Source organism: Trachemys scripta, chromosome 1 (genome assembly GCF_013100865.1).
Source record: "Trachemys scripta elegans isolate TJP31775 chromosome 1, CAS_Tse_1.0, whole genome shotgun sequence".
Classification (NCBI taxonomy): domain Eukaryota; kingdom Metazoa; phylum Chordata; order Testudines; family Emydidae; genus Trachemys; species Trachemys scripta.
In genome coordinates this window covers 28,892,457-28,919,485 of record NC_048298.1, presented here as the reverse complement: position 1 = coordinate 28,919,485, position 27,029 = coordinate 28,892,457, and the positions used below count along the sequence as shown (strand labels likewise).

General features: G+C 40.9%; 1 protein-coding gene across 1 annotated transcript in view; it reads right to left on the bottom strand.

The window, feature by feature from the left end:
- Positions 1-784: 784 nt before the first annotated feature.
- LOC117875522 (maltase-glucoamylase, intestinal-like) overlaps positions 785-27,029 on the bottom strand; it is a 108,483-nt gene continuing 82,238 nt past the window's right edge. The window contains exons 16-23 of the mRNA XM_034766906.1: positions 26,797-26,945; positions 20,762-20,846; positions 15,142-15,198; positions 13,078-13,208; positions 11,064-11,152; positions 10,599-10,648; positions 7,659-7,817; positions 785-917 (exon numbers count right to left, since the gene is read on the bottom strand). Coding sequence (XP_034622797.1) covers positions 858-917; positions 7,659-7,817; positions 10,599-10,648; positions 11,064-11,152; positions 13,078-13,208; positions 15,142-15,198; positions 20,762-20,846; positions 26,797-26,945 — 780 coding nt within the window. The 3' untranslated portion in view covers positions 785-857. The remainder of the gene's footprint in view (positions 918-7,658; positions 7,818-10,598; positions 10,649-11,063; positions 11,153-13,077; positions 13,209-15,141; positions 15,199-20,761; positions 20,847-26,796; positions 26,946-27,029) is intronic.

Sequence of the window (27,029 nt, the reverse complement as noted above, 5' to 3'; positions counted from 1 at the left end):
GTCTGATATAAGCTAGTGCAGCCATGCCCACAGCCTCAAGGGTTCATTCATCAGCCAGAAAGAACTGGAGTACAAAGTTGCTCCAGCCGCTCTCCCAACCCTCGACCATCTTTATGTCAGGGACTGAAAGGTAGGTGGAGTACAGCCACTATTCCAGTTGTATTCCTTCTGGTAATTCCCCTTACAAAACAGGACTACCCATGTAGCTGGTTTTCAGTTGGTTTGTGACTGCATAGTGGTGCAAAACAACCGGAGCAGGGGGCCCAGAATTGGATACTATATCTTTAAGGATGGTGTAGAAGACAACAGAACGAACACTTTTATAGGTCAAGATTTGTGAATAGTCATTTCCGTCCGTGATGACAGCAATATTCCTTGTCTTCTCAGTTACCAGAGGATTCCATCTATCTAGTTAAACTGGTTATATTTGTAATATTCTTTTTAACCTCAATTTTTGTTATATTTATGATGGGCAGAGAGAGATTCCAAGATCCTGCACCCTTTGAGATTCATGGTAAAGCTCCCATTGACTTCAGTAGTGCAGGATTGAGCTTCAAAAGAGGGAAGACTTTTTTCCAGGTTTCTTTTCTTCTATGGGATATGCAATAGTTTGAGGTAGTTTTCAGCACATAGTGACTGTTACTGAATTGTCTGTAATTTTAGTATTCCTTTAACTGAAGAATTGTTGAATTAAAAGCATAAAATAGTTGTTTACATTCCACTTACCTATTCTGGTATTAAAAAATACATCAGGAATGTAAGCAACAAAGATTGATTTTTTTTATTTTGACATTAAAATCAGAATGACATCAACATTTGAGATTCATTTATATTGAATTACACACTTTCTTAATATTCTACTGAAGTATAATGTTCAGCTCCTCAGTAAGTGGTACAGAAATCTGTAGGGTGAGTTTCTGTGGAAAAAGTGAAACAAATGTAATTAAGAAATGTATGCTAAGTTAATATAAAGTTCAGCTCCAAAGCTAAGAACAAGAACATAAGTTTGAGTATAGACCACTATAAGACCTTCCACTTGACCCTATAGGCAAGATGCAGTCGGTGACAAACTGGATGTAAGTTCTGAAGAGAAGTCCCTAAATTCTTTAGCACTTTGGTGAAAATTCTGGAAATTCTGCAGCAACTTCAAATAAATTAATAAAATGAATTAAATGTGAAAATTAAAAATCAAATCAGAGTAGTAGTCCCAATGTTAATCTGATCTAAATTTAATTTATTTTATGCTGTCTCCTTATTTTCAGTTTCCATATTGCCACAGATTCTTATCTTTAGGTTTCAGAAGCAACAACGCATTATGATGAATGGGAGAAATTCATACTCAGCCTTTTTTTTTTTTCAGGTTCCTTACAAATTTGAGTACACATTACTGCATTAACCTTGAACATGTGACCAAGTGTAATCTCTGCGACTATGAGAGCTAGAAGAAGCAATCTTTTGTAAAATAATCTACAGCACAATTCTACATGAAGGGGTGAATTCTGTGGCAAATTCGGTAGTCTGAGAATAAAGGGGTTGCCTATAAGCATTTCAACATTTATAATTTTGTATGAGCTCATCCAACAATAAATCTTATGTATTCTGGCTGATACTTTATGTGCAATGGTATTAACATCATACTAGAGTAGGAGTAGTGCCTAAAATAATTATAATTCATCAAGGATAGTTCTATACAAGCACTTAACTTATATATTGATTTTAGTAAGGCTTTTTGACATAGTTCCACATGACATTCTCATAAGCAAACAAGGAAAATGTGGTCTGTACACAAGGGAAATTGCTATAAGGTGGGTGCACAACTGGTTGAGTATGGTCTTTCAAAGAGTAGTTATCAATAGTTCACTGTCAAACTGGGAGGGTGTCTAGTGGAGCCCCACACGGGACAGTCCTGGGTTTGGTACTATTCAATGGATAATGGAGTGGAAAGTAAGCTTGTAAAATTTGTGGATGACACCAGGCTGGGAAGGTTTGCAAGCACTTTGGAGGATAAGATTAGAATTCAAAATGACCTTGATAAATTGGAGAATTGGTCTGAAATCAATAAGATGAAATTCAGTAGAGACAAGTGCAAAATATTACCTGTAGGAAGGAAAAATCAAATGCGCAACTACAAAATGGTGAATAACTGGCTAAGTGGTAGTTCTGTTGAAAAGGCTCTGGGCATTATAGTAGATCACAAATTTAATATGAGCCATCAACATGATGCAGTTGCGAAAAAGTCAAATATTCTGTATTTACAGGAGTGATGTATGTAAGACATACATTGTCCCACTCTGCTCGTGCTGGTGAGGCCTGAGCTGGAGTAGTGTGTCCAATTCTGGGTGCCATGCTTTAGAAAAAGATGTGGACAAACTGGAGAGTCCAGAGGACAGAAACAAAAATGATAAAAGATTTAGAAAATATGAAAAAAAAATTGACATGTTCAGTCTTGAGAAAAGAAGAGGGGAGACCTGATAAATATGTTAAGAGCTGTTATGCAGAAGATAGTGATCAATTGTTCTCAATGTCCATTTTAGTTGTAGTGGCTTAATCTGTAGCAAGGGAGATTTAGGTTATATATTAGGAAAACTTTCTAGCTATAAGGGTCATTAAATTCTGGAATAGGCTTTCAAGGGTGGTTGTGGAAGCCACATTATTGGAGATTTTTAAGAACAGGTTGGATAAATACCTATCAGTGGTGGCCTGCATTTGTCCTGCCTCAGCGCAAAGGACCTGATGACTGCTTGAACTCCCTTCCAGCCCTACATTTCTAGGAGTCTTAACAAGTACAAAACCCTCTTCTTGCAGTATTCCAAAAGAATCCGATCTATCCCCTTTCTCGTAGAGAGGGCTGGATCCATCCAAAATAAGCATGAGCTTATCCATCCCACGGAAGTTATAGAGCTTCCTGAGCTACCTAGCCTGAAGATTAATCCAACTCCCAAAAAGCAAACAGTAACAAGAGGAAGGCTCTAAGACTGGCAGCAGCCCTAATAAAATACCAATTAGCCCCCAACAAAGTGATCCGTGTCGAAGAGGAAGAAGGACCTTCCTACTCTCAGGTCATTTTTGTTTATAATTCAACCCAGCTAGCAGAACTCCTCCATTGTTCCTCCTGCACCCATTACATGGGGATTTCTACAGCTCTTAAGGTGTAATATTCTCGTGGGCTGCTGTACAGCTTCAGATGTGTGGGGGTGGGAAATGGTAAACAGTCCTAACAATTAGAAATAGTGGCGTACAGGAGATGGGGAGTTCATTACACACTAAACAGATTGTTGTTGATTTTCTTCCAGAATAAAATGTAAAGAATCTGTTTTAAAATGTGAAAAAAGAGATGCATAATTATAGTGAAACAGACTATGTCACAGAATGCAAACTGTACTGCACAGCACCACTAATGATTCTGTCCGTGATATTTTTCCAGAACCTCATTGTTCTGCCAGGTACAATATTTCCCTACTTTTAACCACTTGTTACCAAGAAATCTGTATATAAATAGAAGTTTTCTTCTCCATAATCTGCCTGCTCCTCCTGATTAATTCATCCATTAAAGCTCCGGAGCAGTGTTCGTAGTATCATACTATAAAGGCATCTCTGGTAATGAATTCTGTGAAATCAGAAATGTTGGCTCACAGCATCACCAAATGAATGAGCTAGGAGGAAGAAGCTGATTATTAAATAAACTGTTTCTATTTATACACAAATACCTTAGGGCTCTAGTGTGTATTTATACACAGCCCACAGTAAAAGGCATCGCAGAGACAAAATTCCTTTCTGAATTCTCTAGTGCACAGGGAAAGCATGCTTCCTGCTATATCCCCTCAGGCTCAAGGAGTATAGTTTAATCCCTTGGCCATGCAGGTTCCATTCTAAGTGTAAGGATAGCAATTGTGCCTCATCCTTAGGCAAACCATACAAAGTCTCCTGTACACTGACACCCATGTCAAGTCCTGGCATATCTGTGCATTTGCAATCAGTAACAGTATAGTCCTTGTAGGATACAGAAGTAACCCATCAGAAGCCTGTACAGGACTTGGAACAGATCTATTTTTTCTTCCCATCATGCTCTTCTAAAGTTGCTTTCACCACTATTGTTCAGATATCCTGTTCTATGAAGAGGTATTCTTCATACCAGACTGCTAATCTGAGAAGCTTTTCGTAATTATTAGAGTCAAACTTCCTAGGAGAAGTAAAGTTTGTAATGTGAAAACAGTCGTTGAACATTCAACCATATTGAATCAATACCCCACAAAAGCTGCATTTAATATTGACTAGTTTTTTTTCTTATCAACTGGAATTTCTTTCAGACTCTTTCCCATACACAACCCCGCCCTGAGTAGGAATTATTTATGTTTCTAATAGCAAGGACCACTTTTTGTTCTTGCACAGCATATTTTATTTTAACAGAGCCTCAGGACTGCGCGAAAGTAGTGAGGTCTGTGCCTGTTTTTGTTTGTTTTTAAATACACTGGTTGTAAGTTTCTTAGAACTCCAAAATGGTGAATTTACTGCTGAGTTTTCCATAGTAGAAACAGACTCAATCAACTGGGCAAGGCTGATGACAAAGATGTGATGGATCTCTGGCTGGGAGAAACATATTCTGCTGTTTTAAAGTACTAGATGGTTCAATTAATGTAATTTTTGTGGGGTTGGAGACTTTGCTACCACATGCTATTGAGTGGCTATTCCTTGTAATTTTAAATAATTGTTAGGGCAGTGAGATCTGGGGTAGCTGCCTTGTTTGTGTTTAAAAACAAAAAAGAATTATTTTGTAACAACTTCTGACATCTTTGTTGATCTCTTTTTGTTTGTTTGTTTTCATCGGTTTCCATGCTGTTGTACTAGGGGCTTGCTTGACTGGTTCTTTCCAAACATATTTCTATGGAGTTTATTCTCCTCTCCCACTCCACATTAAGTTTGTGCTGCTTTCAGCTTATTCAGACACAGTTCTGGTGTTAAAAAATTTCCTTTGAGGGGATTCTGATAACAGTTATTTATGGCATTTTCCTCTAAAAGTGAGTAATCCATTTTTCTTCAAGGCAGAAACTTATTCTCTAATTTTGTTTGCTCAATGGATTTCTTCAGTAAGAATAATAAGAGTAATAAGTAGTGTAACATAGCAAAAACCCTGTATCTGTTGCTTGATAGTTTGACTATCTCTCTTTGATAGGCGTAAGCCCTTAGAAACACCTCTTTTTACCTCCACTGATGAAAAACTATGGGAAAAATTTGGGCACCATACACCCCTTGCCAAGTGCGAAGCCCAGCTCTGCAGGGTGTTTGGGGATGGAGCATAGGTGGGGAGGTTACCAAGGTGGGAGGATCTTCCACTGTGCTGATCCTGTCTTTTCCCCTGTGGAGAAGGAGGCTAAGGACACAGAGGATACTCCAGTTATTGGGAATAGCCTTGGTTTCTCTTTCACAACCAAAAGGAGGATTCCTCCATCTTCTATGTAGAGACCTAGATGAGACACTATGTTTGGGCACTGGGTTTACCACTTAGCATACTATGGTAGTTACAGCTTGAATCACTAGTTGATATTAAAACAAAATAATTTATAAAACAAACATTTTAAATAGAACCATAGAAATGTAGGACTGGAAGGGACCTTAATAGTTCATCTAGCTCAGTTTCCTGCATTGAGGCAAGACTAAGTATTTCTAGACCAGCCCTGACAGGTGTTTGTCTAACCTGTTCTTAAAATCCTCCACTGACAGAGATTCCACAACCTCCCAAGGCAATTTATTCCAGTGCTTAACTACCTTGACAGTTAGGCGTCTCTTCCTAATGTCTACCCAAATCTCCCTTGCTGCAATTTAAGCCCATTTCTTCTTGTCCCGTCCTCAGTGGTTAAGGAGAACAAATTTATCACCCTCTTAACAATGATCTTTTACATACTTGAAGACTGTTATGTCCCCTACTCTCTGGTTTCTCTTCTCCAGAAGAAACAAACCCAATTTTTTCAATCTTTCCTTGTATGTCATGATTCATAGATCTTTAATAATTTTTGTTGCTCTCCTCTGGACTTTCTCCAACTTGTCCACATCTTTCCCGAAATGCAGTACCCAGAACTGGACATAATACTCCAGTTGAGACCTTAGCAGTGCTGAGTATAGTGGAAGGATTACTTCTAGGGTCTTGGTTACAACACTCCTGATAACACATCCCAGAATGATGTTCACTTTTTTGCAAAAGTGTTACCTTGTTCACTCATATTTAGCTTGTGATCCATTATTACCCCCAGATCCTTTTCTGCAGTACTCCTTCCTAGACAGTCATTTCCCTTTTGTATTTGTGCAATTGTTATTTCTTCTTAAGTATAGTACCTTGCATTTTTCCTTATTGATTTTCATCCTATTTATTTCAGACCATTTCTCCAGTTAGTGAAGATCATTTTGAATTCTAATCCTATCATCCAAAGCACTTGCAACCACTCCCAGCTTGGTATCATCTGCAAATATTATAAGTGTACGCTCTTTGCCATTGTCCAAATCAGGGGTCGGCAACCTTTCAGAAGTGGTGTGCCGAGTCTTCATTTATTCACTCCGATTTAAGGTTTCGTGTGCCAGTAATACATTTTAACGTTTTTAGAAGGTCTCTTTCTATAAGTCTATAATACATAACTCAACTATTGTTGTATGTAAAGTAAATAAGTTTTTAAAAATGTTTAAGAAGCTTCATTTAAAATTAAATTAAAATGCAGAGCCCCCCAGACCGGTGGCCAGGACCTGGACAGTGTGAGTGCCACTGAAAATCAGCTCGCATGCTACCTTTGGCACGCGTGCCATAGGTTGCCTACCTCTGGTCCAAATCATTTATGAAGCTATTGAATAGAACCAGACCCAGGTTTACATGTGAAGATAGGAAAACACCCACTAAAATTAACTATATCCATTTTTCTAGGACATTCTGGGCACTCATTTTTGATAAAATATCTGAAACATGAGCCTACTCCATTCATTTTTTAAGTAACTGCTAAATAACATTGGGGCAGATTTTCTCATGCTGTTGGAATAATATAACACAACAGTAGCAGCTACTATTTCTCCATAGCTCTAAGTATTGTATGACTATCATAATACTAGAATAACTTGTGGGAATTTGTCATTGTATCACCGTTTTATAAACCTGGAAATGTAGGCTTGTGTAAGTGATAGACGCAAGATTAGAGAGACAAAGTAGGTGAGGTAATATTTTATTGGACCAGCTTCTGTTGGAAGAAGGTACACACTTTTAAGCTACACAAGGCTCTTCTTCAGGTCTGGGGAAGGAAGCAGACTTTTCCCCGACCTGAAGAAGAGCTTGGTGTAGCTTGAAAGCTTGTACCTTCTTCCAACAGAAGCTGGTCCAATAAAAGATATTACCTCACCTACCTTGTCTTTCTCATATCCTGACCATTCACAACACAGCTAAAAACACAGCAGACACAAAATTAGTCAGATGTGTGTCTAATGACAAGAGATAAATTTTCCTGTAACATAACCCAGGAAGTCTTCCATTCTTAAGTTAACCTCATGCTCTACTGTACAAAATCTGATCTCCAGTTATTTTTTTTAAAAGAAACAGGACATGAATGGGAAACTATTAGCATTGTTCATTGGGTTTGGGGAAAAGCCTATGAAAAATCATTTTCATAATTTGTCAGCACAACTCTTACCCCATTTTCTTGATACTGTAAGTCCTTGCCACGGATGACATTTCCATTCAAAACAATAGCATTAGGTCTTGAAGTCACACCAAGAACCTGAACAGTGTTGTATATCAGAGAATCAACTCCACGGTAGCCATTTTTGACAATCTTTGTCCTCATTTGGCCCTTCAATAATTCAGAAGAAGGAATTTTAGATTAATAGTAACTCATTGGAAATTATTTATTGAATACTTGTTCTATTGTTGTATCTCATTGTTTTACTCCATACAGAATGTCCTATAAAGTATACAAATTTTAAAAATAGAAAGGTGAAGAATAGTAATAGTGGACACATTGGGTTTCATATAGAATAAGATTTTGCATATAATTAAAAGCCAGCAAAATAAGAAATAATATTTACAGTATATATATGGAATTTTCTTGCACCTCTTTCTGTTATTTTTGTAGCACTGGGTGGCTCCAGGCACCAGCAAAGCAAGCGCGTGCCTGGGGCGGCAAGCCGCAGGGGGCGGCCTGCCTGTCACTGTGAGGGCAGCAGGTAGGCGGTTTTCAGCGGCGCGCCTGCAGGAGGTCCGCTGGTCCCACGGCTTTGGCGGCAATTCGGCAGCAGGGACGCCGATGGCGAGGCACCGGCGGACCTCCCGCAGGCATGCCGCCGAATCTGCGTGACCAGCGGACTGCCCACAGGCGCACTGCCGAAAACTGCCTGCCTGCCTGCCGTGCTTGGGGCGGCAAAAAACAGAGCTGCCCCTGCTTCTAATACCCCACTCAGATATTACATTGGCAGGTACAGTACCAGAATCTAGACAAGTAGTTTTACTTAGTTAGTTTAAGGCAAGTGTAGCAGTTATTTACAGTATACATGAAGTGTTTTCCAGTTAATGTTTTCTGTGTACATTCAGTACCATATATTTAATCTGATGTTTTTATTATCATAATAGTGCAACTTCTGCTACAAACCCTTTAGTCATCATATTTCACAACTTTAAAGACATTGAGGAACCATATTGTTTCTAGGGAGATGTGTTTCCTAGACTTGTAAGATTGTATACTTGTAACCAAGAAGGCTTTAAATTACTTAAATGAAAATATAAATTTTGGGGACTAACTCTGCCGTCCTTACTTGGGCAAAACTCCTTAATGAGTCCTGAGGAAGTGCTGCAGGATCAAGACCTGTATTTGTAAGTAAATATTTTGCAAATTGAAAGTAGAGAGAAGGTTGTTTTTATTTTTATAAATGTTCCATTAGAATTAGATGAGATGGAATTATACATCAGTAGTGTCTTTTACATATATAGGAATATACAGCATACACTGAGGACTCTCATATGTTTTAATGTCACACATTTGTCATACATTTGTAATGTAGAATGACTTTTTTTTTATTTTAACTTCAGTATACCGGTAATAAAAACTTGACGTTGGAGGTTATCAGAATACAGATAGGGATTTCAGACAAAATCAAATATGAGCAATGAGAAATGGAAGCCTCACTAAGTCAACACTCATATTTGCACAGATCCCAATTTAATATAAAACTGTTTGATCTTTTTCTGTAGTCTGCCTTCAGTAAATTGCTAAATACAGAATTCAGAAAACTAAAGTAATTTTTCCCTCCTTTACATCAAGTGAAAATGCCATTTTTCTTAAGACAACAAGATAAAAGAAGTAGAATTGTTCTCAGTGCATTCAAAGGAAACAGAATTAGATAATGAACCTTAAACACTGGGCAGCATTTGCTGGAATACACAAGAAAATAGTTGATGCCATTCTATTTACAAAAATACCCATCAATTTATTATAATCTGTTATCTCTACTAGAAGGAATAATTCTAAGAACAGTATCACCCTTGCAAATTAAGTATAATTTAATTCCTCCAAATAACATCTACTGATGGCAAACTTTTGGGAACATATGATCTGAAAATCATACCAGTATTCACAATATAGGTTCAAGTAGAGGCTAGGTTATTTTCCCCATTTTCTGAATTATTTAAGTCTTCACCAATATACCTGGTATGTCTTAAATATTTCCTCCTAGAGACTGAATTATAGGTATGTAATGGGATTTACAAACTACATACTGAGCATAGGCAGAAGGGAAAGGAAAATCTTTCCTCCTGATAATCAAACAGCTTGATCACCCCTGCCCCCAGAAACTCAATGTGTGCCAGAACTGCCAATCATGGAGACAGGCAACCAAAGCTGGGACCAATAGAGAAAATAAGACCTGCTATAAAGGGGAGAGACCAAAGAGGGAGAAGGAGGCAGAAAGGACTGACATAGCAAAGGGGCAACAGCCCTGTGCCAGGCTGCCTTTGAGAAAGCAACCAGGAGACAGGAGGAGACTAAAAGCCCTGGACTTGAAATGTTCATAGACTCAATTTTTAAACACAGTGGGACTCAGCCTTTGCTTCTAGAGCCGCATGTATCAGCACTTTAGACACTAACTGGTTCTCAGAAAGATTCAGCGGAAAATTATTCACAGGAACCATCACAGTGCAGGGAGTACTGAATAGATGACAGCATGGAACTCACTGAGTTTCCTACTGCACCCACATGGGAAAGAAGTTTAAAAAGATGCAGTCATCTCCTGCAGGTCAGAGTAACACCTCCTTTCACTCAGCAGCCAAAAGTAATCAGGTGAGAGTCAGGAAAGAGATTGCCTCCCTCCCAGCAGCTATGGCTGGGGAAAAAGGAGGAGAGGTGAAGAATGTATTGTCAGAATCACCTCATGATGTCCCATCAATACACTATATATCCTGGTGGCATGACATGACATGACATGACATGACACAAATATTGTGATGCAATATAACAATGTGATTATTTTGTAGCTCTCTCTAACTTTGTTTGACAAAGTGACTCACCAACTTCAGATGTTGAATATCAGCGCCATAACAAAGTTATTCAAAGATAAGTACCAAAATACTTGTTGCTACTTACTTCACTGAATGTATATTTGGCCAAGAAATAGACTTCCTTTTCAATAGAATCTGTCAAAATATAGGATTCATGATATTAACATATACAGAGTTGAATTTAGTAATAGCCAGCAAATAAGAACAGACAGACTTTTTGGCTACCCGTTCAAATGCTACCTCTACATCTTCAATTCTTCTGCAATAATCTAAGGTAATTTCATAGGAAGTTGAAACCTAAATTATTATCTTTTTATTCCTGATGTGCTTGTTCTAATCTCACGCCAGTGTTAAATGAGTGTAGTGCCATTGACTACAGTAGTATCACTCATGATTTGCACCAGTGTGAGATCAGGATCAATTTTCCTGTCACTTACACCAATATATATCAGAAGTAACTCCAGCTAGATCAACGGAGTCACACTGGTGAAAAATTGATATGAGGACAGTCAGGTCCCCTGACTGTTTTGCAGTAGTGTGACAAACTTACCAATAGAATCACCATCATCCCAGAAGAGGGACCCAGAGGCTTCTCCTCGTTCATCCAGAGCAATAATAAGTCCAAATGGGTTCAGACGGCTGATGAGAAATTCAATGAGAAGGATCAATCAATATGCAGGTTCTTTTTCTCCTCCTCAAAGTTCACAGTAAAACTAGAATTGTTGTCATTTCTACAAATTATTAAATCAGATTTTACAACAATAAAAAGAGACAAGAATGTCCACATGCTCACAGAGATGGATCCTTTGCTGGAGCTCCTGAGGAAGAAGACATCAGGTAGCTTTCTGTGGTGGAGCGGGAGCTCCCTCAGAAACGTTGCTGAGGACAAGACTCTCCCTTCTTTGGCAGCTTTGATGTGCCAGTCAGGGCCGGCTCCAGGGTTTTGGCCGCCCCAAGCGGCACCAAAAAAAAAAAAAAAAAAGGCCGCGATCGCGATCTGCGGCAGCAATTCGGTGGGAGGTCCTTTGCTCCGAGCGGGAGTGAGGGACCGTCCGCCGAATAGCTGGATGTGCCACCCCTCTCCGGAGTGGCCACCCCAAGCACCTGCTTGGCAAGCTGGTGCCTGGAGCCGGCCCTGGTACCAGTTATCAGGCAGCCTGGGGGATAACTGAGCTCCCCAAGGCTCAGATTGGCTGCTGCATTGTGTGTTGCAGCGTGTACTAGTTTCCTGTCCCACCTGCTCTTTATATTGGGTTTTCAGTGTGGTTCAGGCATGATCAATTATTTCTTGGGCTGTGTTTGTCTGGAACTACCATTTTGCTTTGGCTATATGCAAGCCACCTTTTGGTATTAGGAAGAAATTTTCCCCTACAACTGATTGGCTGAGCAGTTAGGGCCTTTCTACTTTCCCCAGAGTATTTGGTAGTTCCAGATAAGAGTGAAGTGGAGATCTAAAGTTTACGCTTTTGCAAATATGAAGTGACTGGCTGGCCAATGCAGCAGATGCATTTACCTTTCTACTCGCAACTACCAGACTGAGAGTAGGTTTTGGCTGGATCCTGCACTTGTAGGTCAAGATAGTGGAAAGCTTCTCTCAGTGGTTCTCAAACTTTTGACTAAAGCCACCCACCAACTGCATTTTATCTTTTTCTTTTTTTTTTTGGAAATGCACCATTACATACAGGGCCGATGAGAGGTGGGGGGAAGCCGGTACAAATTACCGGGGCCCAGCGGTCCGGAAGGGGGCCCGGCTTCCCTCCCTCTCTCATCGGCCCTGTTTAGCCAGTCCACCCTTGCTGGGGGGCCTGAAAAAATGTGGAGGCTAGGCCAGGCAAGGTGAGTAGAAAGTAAGCCCACCCTGCACTCACCCCAGAGTGGTGGCTCTGTCTTACGGAGCTGGCTCCCCATTCTAGGTTTAGCCTGGTCACCTCTATGTCATGACATCCAGCCCTTAATCTGGTGACTCATCTAGAAACTTCCCATGACCCATTACTAGGTTGGGACCTACCATTTGGGAAATACTGTTCTAGATGCTTTACAGACTGGGGAACCCCTTGTGTGGGTCCTCATACAATACAAGAGCAACTGGTGGGATAAGGCTTAATCCCCTGTTGTACCAGGAGTTGGCTAAGTGTAGTTTCCCTTATTTGCAATATACTTTGATTGCCATCTAGCCATACTACACTGGACTATTTGATTGCCAGGTTGGTTGCTTGCTAGCCTTACTTGTCGCCAGTGAATGTCAACTTAAGAAAAGTTGTACCCATTGCTCACCACGCTCATCATGTGTGTGTCTTATCCCCATTGGTGTCCAAGTATATAAACTTGGTTTGAAAATAAATTATTTCAATCGGAGATTCCAAAAGATATGGTCAAGTGCTTAAATTAAAATGTAAACTTTACACTGGAGGGGTTTCTCTCTTATTACTAATTAATATTCTGTTTATTTGAAGGATTTCAGCATGACAAGAATAAAGCTATCTACTCCTTTCCCCTGCAACATCCCTGAACAGAAAAATATGGTATAGCCTTTTGAAATAAATATATTATTCTATGGTAGTTACCTCCGAGTAGTAGTTGTGGCTGGTGCTTGTGTTGGCAGAATGTAACCTCCACGGAGAAAGAGTGGAATCTTGTCCAATGGGGCATCAACACTAACATATTTTCTGTGCCAGGAAGCTGGCACTTCATCACCCTACCACAGAAACAAATACAGTTCAAAGCGCTTTATTTTAAATCCAGATACTATTATTAATTATCATACAGCTATGAAACAGGTCTGGATTTACACTGATGTAAGTGAGCTAAGAACCTAGCCCCATAATAAAACCTTGGAATTCAGTGGCATTTCTTCAGATTTGCATCAGCATCTAACAGAATCTGGACCTTGAAGTTATGCATAAGTGGTACACCAAGGACAGAACAATCATGAATAAGATACAGTGAATCATCTTCAAAATTGTGTCATTGTTCAGTATCTTGTGAAAAACTTGTGAATAGTCTCTAAGCAGAAAGCAAGAGAGTCTTGTTAATCTTTCTAGGTGTGGAAGCTGTTACATTTCAGTTTTGCGGTAAGAAATTTATAGTCATTTGGAATGAAAACTTTGTTAAATTTTCTTCAGTCTTTGAGGCAAAACAGTATTATAGTACACTTCTACCCCGATATAACAGGGCCCGATATAACATGAATTCGGATATAACACGGTAAAGCAATGCTCCGGGGAGGCGGAGCTGCGCACTCCAGCGGATCAAAGCAAGTTCGATATAACGCGGTTTCACCTATAATGCGGTAATATTTTTTGGCTCCCGAGGACAGCGTTATATCAGGGTAGAGGTGTAATTCAAGAACAGCATGCTCTTTGTCTAGAAAAAGTCCATTCAGAATGCTGGTGCAAAGATCATTGTCCTAGCCCATCACTTTGAGCATATCACCCCTCTCTTTCCATCTATTCATGGGCTTCCTCTTCTCTACCATATCAAATATAAGATATTTATCTTCACTTTCAAGTATCTTGATGACCTACCTCCACCCTTCTTATCTCTCATTCTATACCGAAAAGTTGTCTCCTGCCTCTGATTGTCCCTTGATGCCAACCTCCATTGCCTTTGTGCTTTCTCCCATGCTTGGGCATAGTTCCCCGTAAATATCAGCAAAACCAATTTATTTTCCTCCAACACCCTCCTTAAAACTTTAAGTCCTGCCATAACAGTCGGCTGAGATGTGGAGCCCTCTGGTGTGAGGTGGTAGGAGTTGAGAAATAGAACTGTTTGAATACTTTTGCTTGGTCTGCTGACAGTTTGAAAACAAATACACACATGAAAAGTAAAAAGAAAAAAAAAGTCAACCTGAAACAAATTATTAAAAAAAAGTTCAAACCAAAAAATGAAAACAATTCCCATTGGCCGCCGCAAGCACCTGCTTCCTGCACTGGTGCCTGGAGCCGGCCCTGCCAGTTCAAAGCAGTTTTGAAAATTCAACCCTTAGGTATGGAATTATGTATATAGTAATAGAGGCTCTAGAGCAAACACTAAATATTTTCAAGACCCAAGATTTGAGGTCAGCTGGAATGGATTTGATTGCTTGTTTGTGTTTTGTAACGTGGATTGTTCTACACTTCTCTGGGACAATTTTTCAGAGGCCTCAGCCTCATCTGTCAGATTGCCCTCCACAGTTTTTTATGCCAGAATTGTTGTTGTGTGCAAAGTTTTGTATTGCTGTGTGCAATCTGCAGTCAGGTGTGCAAATCAGATAAATATATATCCACCTGATTTGTATGCATGAAAGCAGTGTAGCATGCAAATCTGAAACTTATGAATGCAAATAAAAATAGAAAGCCTGACAATTGTAGGCATGATTTTATAGGCTGCTCTTGAAAATTCAGCCCACTGTGTCTTAGTGCTGTATAAACCAAAAATAGAAAATAAAATGCTACTGAAAGCTGAGTAATTTTCTTGCTCAATTAGCCAGCCTGGTGCAGAAGATTTTTTTTTTTTTTTCTGGATTTCTTCACCACAGATGCTTTGGGAAAAGATACTGCTGAGCAGTGCTAAAAATTAATTTGACTTAGACTGTAACATTTTAAATTATGTTCAAACTGTAAGAAATTGTAAGCTTTTAAAATACATACTGTGTAGTAGTCAAACCAGGATGCTTCAGGGAAATATACATCCACCGATCTTGCTCCCTGTAATGGTCATAAAAGTAGTTAAACTATTTTTTCCACATTTTTGACAGTATATTGCTAAATTAATTTTTTGTTTTGTGCTTAAATATCTGTATACTCAATATTTATTTAAGGTAAAATCTTGGATATTAATAAGTGTTACTAATGTGGCAATAATACTAGATCTGACTAATCTAGCAGTGCTTGCCAGCTGCCTGCATCATGCTGAGTTTAGCTCATTTCAGGTCTATTGGATGAGTCCATGGCACTGTCAGATTAATTATTTTAGCCCAGTATACATGCTGCAGGCCCCGATCTGGCAAACATCAATGTATATGGCTTCAGTGGGACTAATCCCATGCTTAGAAGTTTCGCACGTGTCAATGCTTTCAGGATCAGGGCCTTAGATTGGATAATGAGTGAGGTTACACAGATATTGATGACACTACTTGAGGGGAAAGGCCTCCTTATAAGGGGTAGGTATGAGACACCCAGTTTGGAATGCTTGACTCCTCCCGGGGGGGAAGTGACAGGAAGCAAGGTTATTGATCTCTCTGCTTAGGACTCTTCTTTACAATATTTTACAGTGTCATTGTAATAGGTAATTTATTGCTAACTGCACAATTACTACTTTATATTTGGTGACATGTTTATAACTGAGTTTCAGAGAAAAAGTCATGTTAATTCTAAAAGTGCTTAGTATAGGATTACTCTAGAAAAAGTTTGAATCAAAAGAAGTAGATATGTATATTCTTGGATCAAAATAGACTCTTATTCTCATGTATAAAATACCCTAGACTCTCCACGTGCACATCTCCCCCTTTCCATGCAGAACCAGGGTTCAGCTGCCAGGGAACAGCTGGACCATGGCTAGGACCATGGCATGGATGGTCCTAGCCAACCACAGATCTACTAGTTTGGGTAGGAATCTACCCCATTGGAAGATATTTCCTTCCTAGAGCCTCCTTTCTTGGGTTTTTAAAGCAGGAGGAGATGATCTGACCCATTACTTTCAAAGTAATCTGCAGAAACATGCAATTACCATGAAGACACGTGAGTAAATCTTGAAAATTTTACATCACATATGGGAATAAGCACATATTGCACAGATAGCTGAACATATAATTTGCCTATTTAACTGAGTACAAAATAAATAGTGTAGTGGTGATTGGAAATCTATTGATAGAATGGGACTATGACAAAGTCACCCATCTGAAATGTTTAATGGAAAACTCTTGAAGTTGCCATCATGCCTGGGCAAATTTAAACAAATTGAAGGAATGCCTAAGAATTTATTGATTTATTAAAGCATGAAAGTCTTCAGTTAGACATAAGAATTAATATACTGGATCAGAACCAAAGTGCCTCTACTCTCCTATCTGACAGTGCCCATAACCAGATCCCCCCAAAAAGTGCAATAATCCCACAGTAAGCAGCTGCATGGCAATCTGACCCTCCCAGGTCTCATCCTGATCTCAGCATTAGAGATTGCCTTAAATCCTGAAGCATGGGATTCAATACCCCTTCTAAAATTATAACAACTCTGATAGCCATAGAAATGTTCAATACCTTTTTGATTCTTTTTAAGTTCTTGACCTCAACAACTTCCTGAATCTAATCACACATTGTGTGAAAACAAATTTCCTTTATCAGTTCGGAATACACCACATTTAATGTTATTAAAAGTCCCCTTGTTTGCATGATATGAGATAGGGAGAACAGAAGTCCCTGATCTGTCTTCTCTAGACCAGTCACGATTTTATATACTTTTATCATATCCCATCTTACTCATCTCCTCTCCAAGATAAACAATCCTAGTTTTTTCGCTGTCTCTTCATATGAGAGTTTTTCCCAGGTCCCTGATCGTGCTTGTCACCCTTCTCTGAACTCTCTGTGAACTCCCCCAGTTAGTCGTTAGCCTCTATATTCTTAACAGCTATTTGAAAATGGAGGACTCCAAGAAGGCTCAGAAAGCAATCTGCCCCGGTGGTAAAAATTATTTGAGACATAGGAATAATAATTTCTCTTTGAACTTCAGAGGCACAAGTTTAAGAGAAAAATACGTGGCAAACAGCAGCCTGCTTGGGGCTAGACCTACAAAAGGGACTTAGATTCCGTTTTGAAAGGCCTAATGTATAGGCATCCTGAAGCCTAGGGGATTCCACAGCCCTGAGTAAAACACCGAGGCTCTCTATAGAATGCATGGGGAGAGGATGAGAATAGGATTCACAAAAACCAACAAGCTGCGTGGGGAGCCGCTTAATGCCGAGGAAAGGCATCCCAGGTCAGCGCTCTAAGCACTGAACTATAACAATATAAAGGGGCCACTCCTGCCATAACCACCTCTTTGTCCTCCTCCAGCTGTGCTTTGTGTGGGGACTTATTCCAAACAGGAATTTACATAACTACAAATATATCTATTCATAATGGCCCAACCCCTCTTCCCAGTGTTCACCTAGCCTTGCTGCTGAATATAAAGAAAGTGGTAGTGCGATGGAGTGCCAAAAGGTGTTGTGCCTGCTCTGTTGCATGGTCTACTGGCCAGCATGGCTCTGCTGTGGCCTGCCTCAGTTTCCCCTTCACTTATGGCCCCTTAAGTCCAGATGTTCAAAACATTCCCTCTTCTGTGCTCCAATGTAGTAAGTCCTGCATAGTCTTTCAAAGAAAACTCAAACTTATGAAGTCTTCGTCCCAGTTTCAGATGGGCCCAGCTCCTCCTCCCTGAAGGTCTATCCTCTATTTAAAGTTCATTTCTTTCACCCCAGTCCCAAGGTGGGCACAGCCCCTCCTCTCTCTGATGGTCTGTCTTCCCCTCAAGGTTCAACCACCTTTCTGTTCCAGTTTCAAGCTAGGGACAGCCCTTCCTCCCTGAGATCCAGCTTCCTGCCCCTCCCCCACTATCGCTTGCCTGTAGTTTGGCCTTCTTCACGGGTCATCCCTAGTGGTATCTTCTGCCTGTTAACTCAGAGCCCTGTAGGAGCCTTCTTATACCCTGCAGCGTCTGCAGCTATCTGCCAAAAACCTGCAGCTGTCTCCCCTGTTCTAAAGCCCAGGTGCCCTCCATTAAGCCTCATTGGGCAGCGGGTAATTAGTCCAGGTGCAGAATAAGGATGGCAAGCAAACCCGCTCCGCAGCTGGTACTTCAGACTCAATGGTAGAAAAGAATCAGTGGTCCTAATGGCCTCACACAACAGGGGAAATGTCCTGTGCATCCACAGGACAGTGCTTTTTTTAAACCAACCAGATAGTAACTAACTAATGTTGTCATTAGAGAGACATGGTGAGTGAGGTAATATCTTCTATTGGACCAACTGCTATTGGTGAGAGAGACAAGCTTTTGAGCTATATAGACTTGAAGAAGAGCTCTGTGTGGCTCGAAGGCATGTCTTTCTCACCAACAGCAGCTGGTCCAATACAAGATATAACCTCACCCACCTTGTCTCTCTCATACAGGGGCGGCTCTAGGCACCAGCAAAGCAAGCACATGCTTGGGGCAGCCCATTTGCAGGGGCGGCAGGGATCCAGCATGGGAGCTGAGAACCAACAGGGGGCCCTGGGAGCTGTAGTTCCTTGGTTAGCTCTCTGTCTATAGAGCCAGCCCTGGAGCAGGGAAAGAACTACATTTCCCAGCATTCCTTTGGCCACTACCAACAGGAAAGAGGGGGAGGGAGTGAGGAAGCTGAGACCTCATGCTGCAGCCTGCTGTGAATGGAGAGCTGCACTGTGAGTAGGGATAGCATATTTTAACATTCAAAAATAGGACACTCCACGGAGAGGGAGGGTAGCCCCACCCTGCCCCCATCCACTCCCTCCAACTGCCCCCCACAGAAACCCCAACCCATCCGACCCTTGCCCCAACTGCCCCCCAGGACACTATCCCCTATCTAAGCCCCACTGGTCCTTGTCCCCTGATTGCCCCCTCCCGGGATCCTACCCCCTATCTAAGCCTCCCTTCTCCTTGTCCCCAGCTGCTCCCTCCTGAGATCCCCCCAACTTCCCCTCTAGCACCCCACCCTCTACCTGTCCCCTGACAACCCCCTGGGACTCCCATGCCTATCCAACTGCTGCCTGTCCCCCTGACGGTCCCCCAAACCCCTGACCCACCTAACCCCCCCTTCTCCCTGCCCCTGACTGCTCCCCTGAACCTCCACCCCATCCAACCCCTCCTGCTCCCTGTCCCTTGACTGCCCCCCCCAGAACCCCCGACCCCTTCTCCAACTCCCCCTTACCACGCCACTCAGACCAGCGTGTCTGGCTTCGCACAGCACCAGACACACTGCTGCATACATGCTGCTGTGCTCCCCTGTGGAGCTACAGCCCTCGACCCCCCAGCACCTGCCTTCCAGATTTGAACACCTCAGAATTCAGGAGTGCTCAAGCTCAGTTTGGGCAGCTGTTACTTCATTTCTCCCAAATCAAATATACTGATCCACTGTAACTTGCTGTAGAAAAAGTAGGATAAAATTGAGCAAGAAATGGTTCCCAGTGGTTATTAGGACTGGAATTGATATTTTCAACAGCCATTGCCTTTTTGTTTGTTTGTTTAAAAGGAAGACAGTGATATTGCATTGGCAAATTCCCCATAGAAAGAAAGAGTGGAACAAAAGAATAATAAAGGCACCTCAACTTTTCCTCATTTATGTAGGACAGTCTTATAATATGCATCCAAATATCCTCCAATCACACAAGCTGAAAATTGTTCCACTTTACTACAGTTCTGTAACCATATGGGAACCAATCCTGTCTGTGTTCTGTGCACATCTAAAATTTCTGCTGAATGACCTGCCCTGGCAGTGAGTTACCAGTGACCCAGGGTTGCGGCGGAAGGAGGATGCAGGTGGGGGCGGGGGGGAAGAGCCCAGGGCTGGGGCGGCAGGAGGGGACTGTGGGGGGCGATGGAGGGGGAGGAGGGGGGAGCCCAAGGCTGGGGCAGCAGGAGGGTGCAGGTGGGGGAGGAGAGCCCAGGGCTGGGACGGCGGGGGGGTGCGGCGAGGAGCCCAGGGCTGGGACGGGGGGCAGCCAAAAATTTTTTTGCTTGAGGTTGCAAAAAACTAGAGCCGGCCCTGCTCTCATATCCTGGGACCAAAATGGCTACAACACTGTATATAACAGTCATTATCAGCTTAACAGAAGGACTTTGATTTCATTTGGATTTGGTGTTGGGAAACTCCTAGCATATTTTTTCACAAGTTCCAATTCCAAGATTATTTGGGCAATTTTAATTGGAGGTTAGTTTAACAGCTTTGTCCACAAGTTGGCAGCCATTCTATATCTGTTTCTCTATCATGGTTTTTCTTCTTCCTTCTTCCAAAATCTACAATCCCTTTATTGCTATAGATGGCATCCTTCAGAAACATCTGCAACACGAGACTCGGCAAGTAGGAGAATCCAGCCTGTGTATGTATAGTTGTTCTTTCTGTACAGCTAGGTCTGTTTGTGAAACTGAGTCCTCAGGGATTGAGGGTGGATAAAAAAGTGGATAGTGTAGATAAATATACAATCACCCAGCAGGTGATTTAAAGCCCTGAACAGTATTAATCTCTTTGGTTCCAATATTATAACATTTTAAAATTAGAATACTTGCCTCTTGAAGAACTGGAGCAATCATAAAAGCTGGTCCCCAAAGGAAAGCTGTATCTATTCCATGAGTCTGGTGATCAGAAGTAAATCTAGTTTTGAAAGAAAGATATCCATTGTTAATTCAAATCTTTTTTTTTTCTTTCAAAGAACTTATGAAATATTTTGATCCTGTGATATTGCTTACTGCACCAACAGTCTCTGGTTTCCTACTTTAGTGTGTTCCATCAATATCCAGATACCTTTTTCATGACTGATAGCAAGAAGTTTTGGTTTCTCTTTTCACAGCCTTTAGGATCAAGAACTTAGACCTCATCCATACTGGCAATAATATATTGTTAACTGAAACAGGATTTAAAACATAGTTCAACACCGTTTTCCTGGCCAACATAGTCAAGTCACATCTATTTTACATGTATTAGAGTATACATGAAATCATGTATTTGTTTTTGTACTAGGCTCTTAACTAGCCTAGAATACGGTTTGAGAAAAGTTTATACTCCAGTTTATACTTAACCATATTTAAATGTATTACATGTTAACCATGTTTAAGAACAGTATAGCTAAAATAATTCCATTGCCACCGTAAACAATGCCTTAGTGTGTAAACAGAAGAAAGCCTTTTGTTATCAAACCTGATTTCCTGAGGAGAGAATCTAGAATCTAGATGGCTAACCCAGTACCACTGGCCCCGTGGAGAAGCAGGCTACTCAACTTAGTTCACAGATACACACCATACCTGAACTGCAACCTCCAGGCAAGACCCAGCCTGCTCAGACTGCCCCATTGGTAGTTCAGCCTACTCCCTCAGTAAACTACTAGTAGGGAGCTTAAAGCACCACTTTGGCAGCCACGTGTTTGGGAACCAGAGTATTCTGGCGTCCCGTGAAGTACAGGCCTTCAGGTGTGTGTGTGGTGGGGGGATCAAAAGAGCCACTTGGTGTTCAATACTTACAAATGCCAATGGAACTCAGATCTGCCAGTCACCTGAGCAGAAGAGCAGCCTGGAGAAAATGCATGAAAAGATCCCTAACCCCTCGTAAGGTGCAAGCATGATATACATTATTTCTAAAACCTTCCTTCCCCATCAAGCTCCAGACTCTCCAACTCCCTCCAAACTGTACTTCACAGAAATATTGATCAGCCTTTGCTGAACAACAACATTCCCCCAGCAGGCACAGAGCTGCTGGGGAGCTCCTCCTGTAGCTATGCTAACTTCAGCATCCCTGAATTCATTGATCTGGATATTCAAGTGGAAGAGAACAGACACGGGTAGATTTTAAGTGGCAGGCTGCAACTTTATTAAAATGTAACATCAGAGAGGGGCACCATTTGCCTATCTGTCATGTTTGATACATTTTAGAATACCGCAAGCATAAAGACATTACTCCTCATCCAAGAGAAACATCTGTGAATTCTAATACACACCTGGATCTGTTCCTGGCTGCTTGTGGGACTAACCCTGAAGGCATTGAAAAAGGGCAACACCAAATGCAGAGGGTACAGCATCCACTAACCCTGACAGAACCTATATGGTTATGGGATGTCTATCATTTTCTCTGCACGCATCAGCTCTACACCATCCCTCCAATAATTTCCTTACCACAAATCCTTTACATGGGTCAGGGACTCCCATTAAAAGGATAAACCAGTTGGGCAACCCAAAGTAGTGGATTAAGCCAATCCACAGCAGGCTAAAGACAGAGTATATCAACCCACCTAATGTTTGGGGTTGGGCAGGGCTGCTGAGAGCAGGTTCGGGCCCCGGTGAAAAAAATTTTTCGGGCCCCCCAGCAAGGGTGGACCGGCTAAACAGGGCCGACGAGAGGGGGGGAAGCCGGGCCCCAGTAATTGTACCGGTTTCCCCCCGCTCTCGTCGGCCCTGGTGCTGGGCCAATGACATTGGAGACCTTCCCAAATTCTGTGAGGTTGGCCAAGTAAGCCCTTCAATCATTAGGGCAAAAAGTATTTTCAGCTAATCCTGTAGCTAACCATAGCCATGGTTCCACCATGGGTGAGACATCACCTGTGGGGCTCTGCTAGCACACAGTGCACGTTTCTGGAAGCTATTGTCCTGAAAACAAGATAGAGCATCTACAATGCCATTTTCTACCCTGGAGACACGTACTGCACACACACACACACACACACAAATGTAAAACAAAAGGTGATGCAACACAAATGCTCTCACTAGCCTCATTACCCATGCCAACTTTTCTGACTGTTGATTCACTATGTGGACCTCTGCTTGGTTGTCTAGGGACCTCTTCTGCCCTTTCTCTCTCCAGACCAGCTACTCACATCTCCCTTATATCATGGATGGAGTTAATGAACTACATCTGCCATAAAGAATCAGTAGAACTTCTGCAGTTTTATGCAAGTTCTAACACTGGCTGACAGTTCAGGTGAACAGAAGAGCATTACCCCTGTTACATAGACCATGAAACTGATAGAGTAAACAGCAATGGAGACAGTCTTGGGGATCTGATATTTTCCAGTGAATACAAGGCTTCCCTCCTAAACTATTCATTTGCACATGTGATCATAAAAAGAAGAACAGGAGTACTTGTGGCACCTTAGAGACTAACAAATTTATTAGAGCATAAGCTTTCGTGGACTACAGCCCACTTCTTCGGATGCATATAGAATGGAACATATATTGAGCTCAATATATGTTCCATTCTATATGCATCCGAAGAAGTGGGCTGTAGTCCACGAAAGCTTATGCTCTAATAAATTTGTTAGTCTCTAAGGTGCCACAAGTACTCCTGTTCTTCTTTTTGCGGATACAGACTAACACGGCTGTTACTCTGAAACATGTGATCATGATACTCCAGTGGTTAATCCAGAGTCTCTACAGCCTACCATGACCTCATAGCTATAGGAGATCTTCCTTAGCTCAAGTGGAAGAGGCCTGTATTGTCAATGTTTACAGTCCCAAGTTCTGTCTCCAGTAATGACTGTGGTGGCTGAATACATTCACACAAGAAGCATATTATTGTTGGAAAGTAATGTCTCTTAATTGAAAATCAGGAGCTGATACACTGAGGAGGCTCATATATGTCCTTCCAGCAAAGGATGCAGTGTCTTTCATGGCAAATCCATAAGAATGGCCATACTGGGTCTGCCCAAAGGTCCATCTCGCCCAGTATCCTGTCTTCCGACAGTGGCCAATGCCAGGTGCCCCAGAGGGAATGAACAGAACAGGTAATCATCAAGTGATCCATCCCCTGTCACCCATTCCCAGCTTCTGGCCAAGAGGAGATGCCACTATATCCAGGGTGGAAAAGAGAACTACCCTCTCCTTGGAAGATGATGCAGCACACAAAGTCCTATTTCAGAAAAACTGAAGCTTCCCTGAGAGTACATTCAAGTATTTATGGCCTTCTCTGCAAGCCTTTCAATCTACGTTGCCTAAATTAATTGACATTTGTCAAACGGCTGCAGAAACTGACCAAATCTCTGACTGCCAGACACAGAGCTAGTATTACATAATTGATTCTTCATACTGAAGATGTAAAGCTACTTAATTGTAAACACAGTCCTTTGACAGTAAATATTTTACACATCAGTCATCAGATAAAGACTAAAAGCAATTGCCTTAGCTACCTGTAAGACATGGTCTTATTTAGGTCTGGCCGGAAAACAAGAGTTCCATTTTGCAAAATAATTTGAGTTTCATCATTTGTTTTCAATCTGCATCAGAATAAAACCTAGATCTTTTGAATTTTTTTGTTAAAAGAAAGAGGAAAAAAGGGGGAAATGGGAGGGACACACATCATAGGCAATAGCCCAGCTGACTAGCTGATTCATATTTAGTCAGGAAGGTAAAAATGAGAAAGAGAGAGAGAGATCCCAGAATATCCAATAGCCGGGACGCTCACATGGGATGCAGGAGACTCTAAAGTTCCTGCTCCGAATCAGACAGAGCAAAAGTAAAGCATGAATGCCCAGTAACCACTGGGCTATTGGGTATTCTGGTGTCTCGCTCTCATTTTGACCTTCCTGACCAAATATGAATCAGCATTTTCTAACAGAAAAATGTTTAATCAAAAAATTCCTGAACAGCTCTAACGGTGTCAACCTTTGATTTCCTTCAATTATTTCAAAATGTATATGACATTGCTAAAGTTTCCATACACTGACTTTACTTGGTTTTATTGCTTAGGAAAGGATTCTCTCAGTGGTGTCTGTATCATCATGCCTCTATATGTGCATAGCACATTGTACCTGATCCTGAAGGAGTTCAGTATTGTAATAATTCCAAAAGAACTGAGCAAAAGAACCGTGGCAATTGAAGAACAAAGGGAAATGTACCCAATGTTCTATTTTTCAAAATAGCGGAGAGTTTGGGAGAGTATATTGAGCCAAAGGTTAATGTGCCCGAAGGCTTGCTCCAGGCTCTACCTAATTGGGTGTGTGACAGAAAACTTTCAGTAAGAAACTTTGCTTGATAAAGACATTTATATATTCTTATAAAAAATTTACGTGCTGCAAGAAGAAGGGATTTAAGAAGGGAACCCATTTACTTTTCTTCCTGCAACAGTCCCACTACCTCAGACATATATGAAATAACAAGCTATCATTTGATTTTTTTTTAACAGGGTGTTTATAAAGGTGATTCCTTCAACAGACTGAAAACAAACAACACAGGTTATGTGTTTAGGGCTTTTCAGAGTGTATGTCAGGAGATCATCATACACCAGGATACACCACAGCTGATCTTGCAATCATGAGCATAAATTAGGCACGCAAATGAACTCACTCATGTTGAAAATGTAGGCCCTTCTACTCATGCCCCAATCTACTGCATTTCCCATAAGTCTATGAAAGCTAGTTAGCCTCTACACATTTCCCACTGTTTGATGTTGTCCCACTTTTCCTTTTTTTTAAGCTATTAACCAAGTCTTGAATCTTGATATGCTCATACTGTGTAGTTTTTAAAGCTGTTTGTCATAGACCATCACTTCAAGTCCTTTTCTAACTTTTGAGCTATTGAATTATTTTATTATTTCATTTCCTCAGTGTGAGGCACTAAAACACAAAGCAAAATCTAACAGGCCACAGTTGGTGTATGTTATATGCAATGACCACATGGTCAGATTCCATCATTGGAGATTTTTAAGAGCAGGTTAGAAAAACATCTGTCAGGGATGTATTGATAATACTTAGTCCTGCCATGAGTGCAGGGGATTGGACTAGATGACCTCTTGAGGTCCCTTCCAGTTCTATGATTCTAATAACTATTGTTGGGAGGACAGCTTTTAAAACACATCTTTCACAGTAAGTCTCTATGAACTAATAAGATATTAAAAGAAAACATGTACAGCTTTCAGTTTTTTCTTCTATAAAGAAGAAAAAGAATAAGTAAAATTCTACAATATTACCGTTAATGATTCTATTTAATTTCTCAAGAAATATGAGATCAAATCCATAGAATATTTTTGTGCTACAAACATCTAAGTAACTTTAGTTACTTGATTAGTTCCACTGAAGCAAGGAGACTGCTTTCAAAAGCAAGCACTATGTCCAGTAATAAGTGACTGCAGGATCTGGCTCTGAACTATTGATACCATAAGTGGGGAATAGATAGGACTACAAACTTCACATCACTGAAGACTACCTGAGGGATTCTTTTATTAATGGATATTAAACCACTGCTACTTACCCTGGATATGAATACCCAAAAAGCCCTAATGGTTAAAAGTATGGACATAAACACTGTTAAGCAGAAATATTAAAAATAAATATTTGAAACATCATACGACCCATTCTATTAAACAAACACCTGGAAAATAAATAACAATTGAGGAAAGTTAAGTAGTGGGGGGGGGAATATTGCTTTTAAAGTAAAATCTATGTTAAATGTTACATGAACTATGCAAAATATTTTTACTGTTTTACTATAAACTGCTCTTGTTAAGGCAGAGAGATACAATTTTATCATTACTATTATCAAAATAAATATAAAATAATTGTTACACTGGATCCGCAATAAATATGAATAAAATATCACAGATAGGAAAGAGACTGGTAGCTTACTCGTGCATTAATCCTCGTACCACTGTGTTTCCATGGACATGAGAATCAAAGAATAAGGTGTACAAATAAGGCAACAGCGTGTATCTAATCAGCAATGTAGACCGAGATATCTCCGCAAATTCTGCTCCAAACACTGCAGGGTCTTGCTCCTACCAAAGAGAAAGTGATTTGTTTTGTATTTAAGTTTACAAATATGCAATTATTATACAGGAAGTAGCCTGCCATGATTTAAG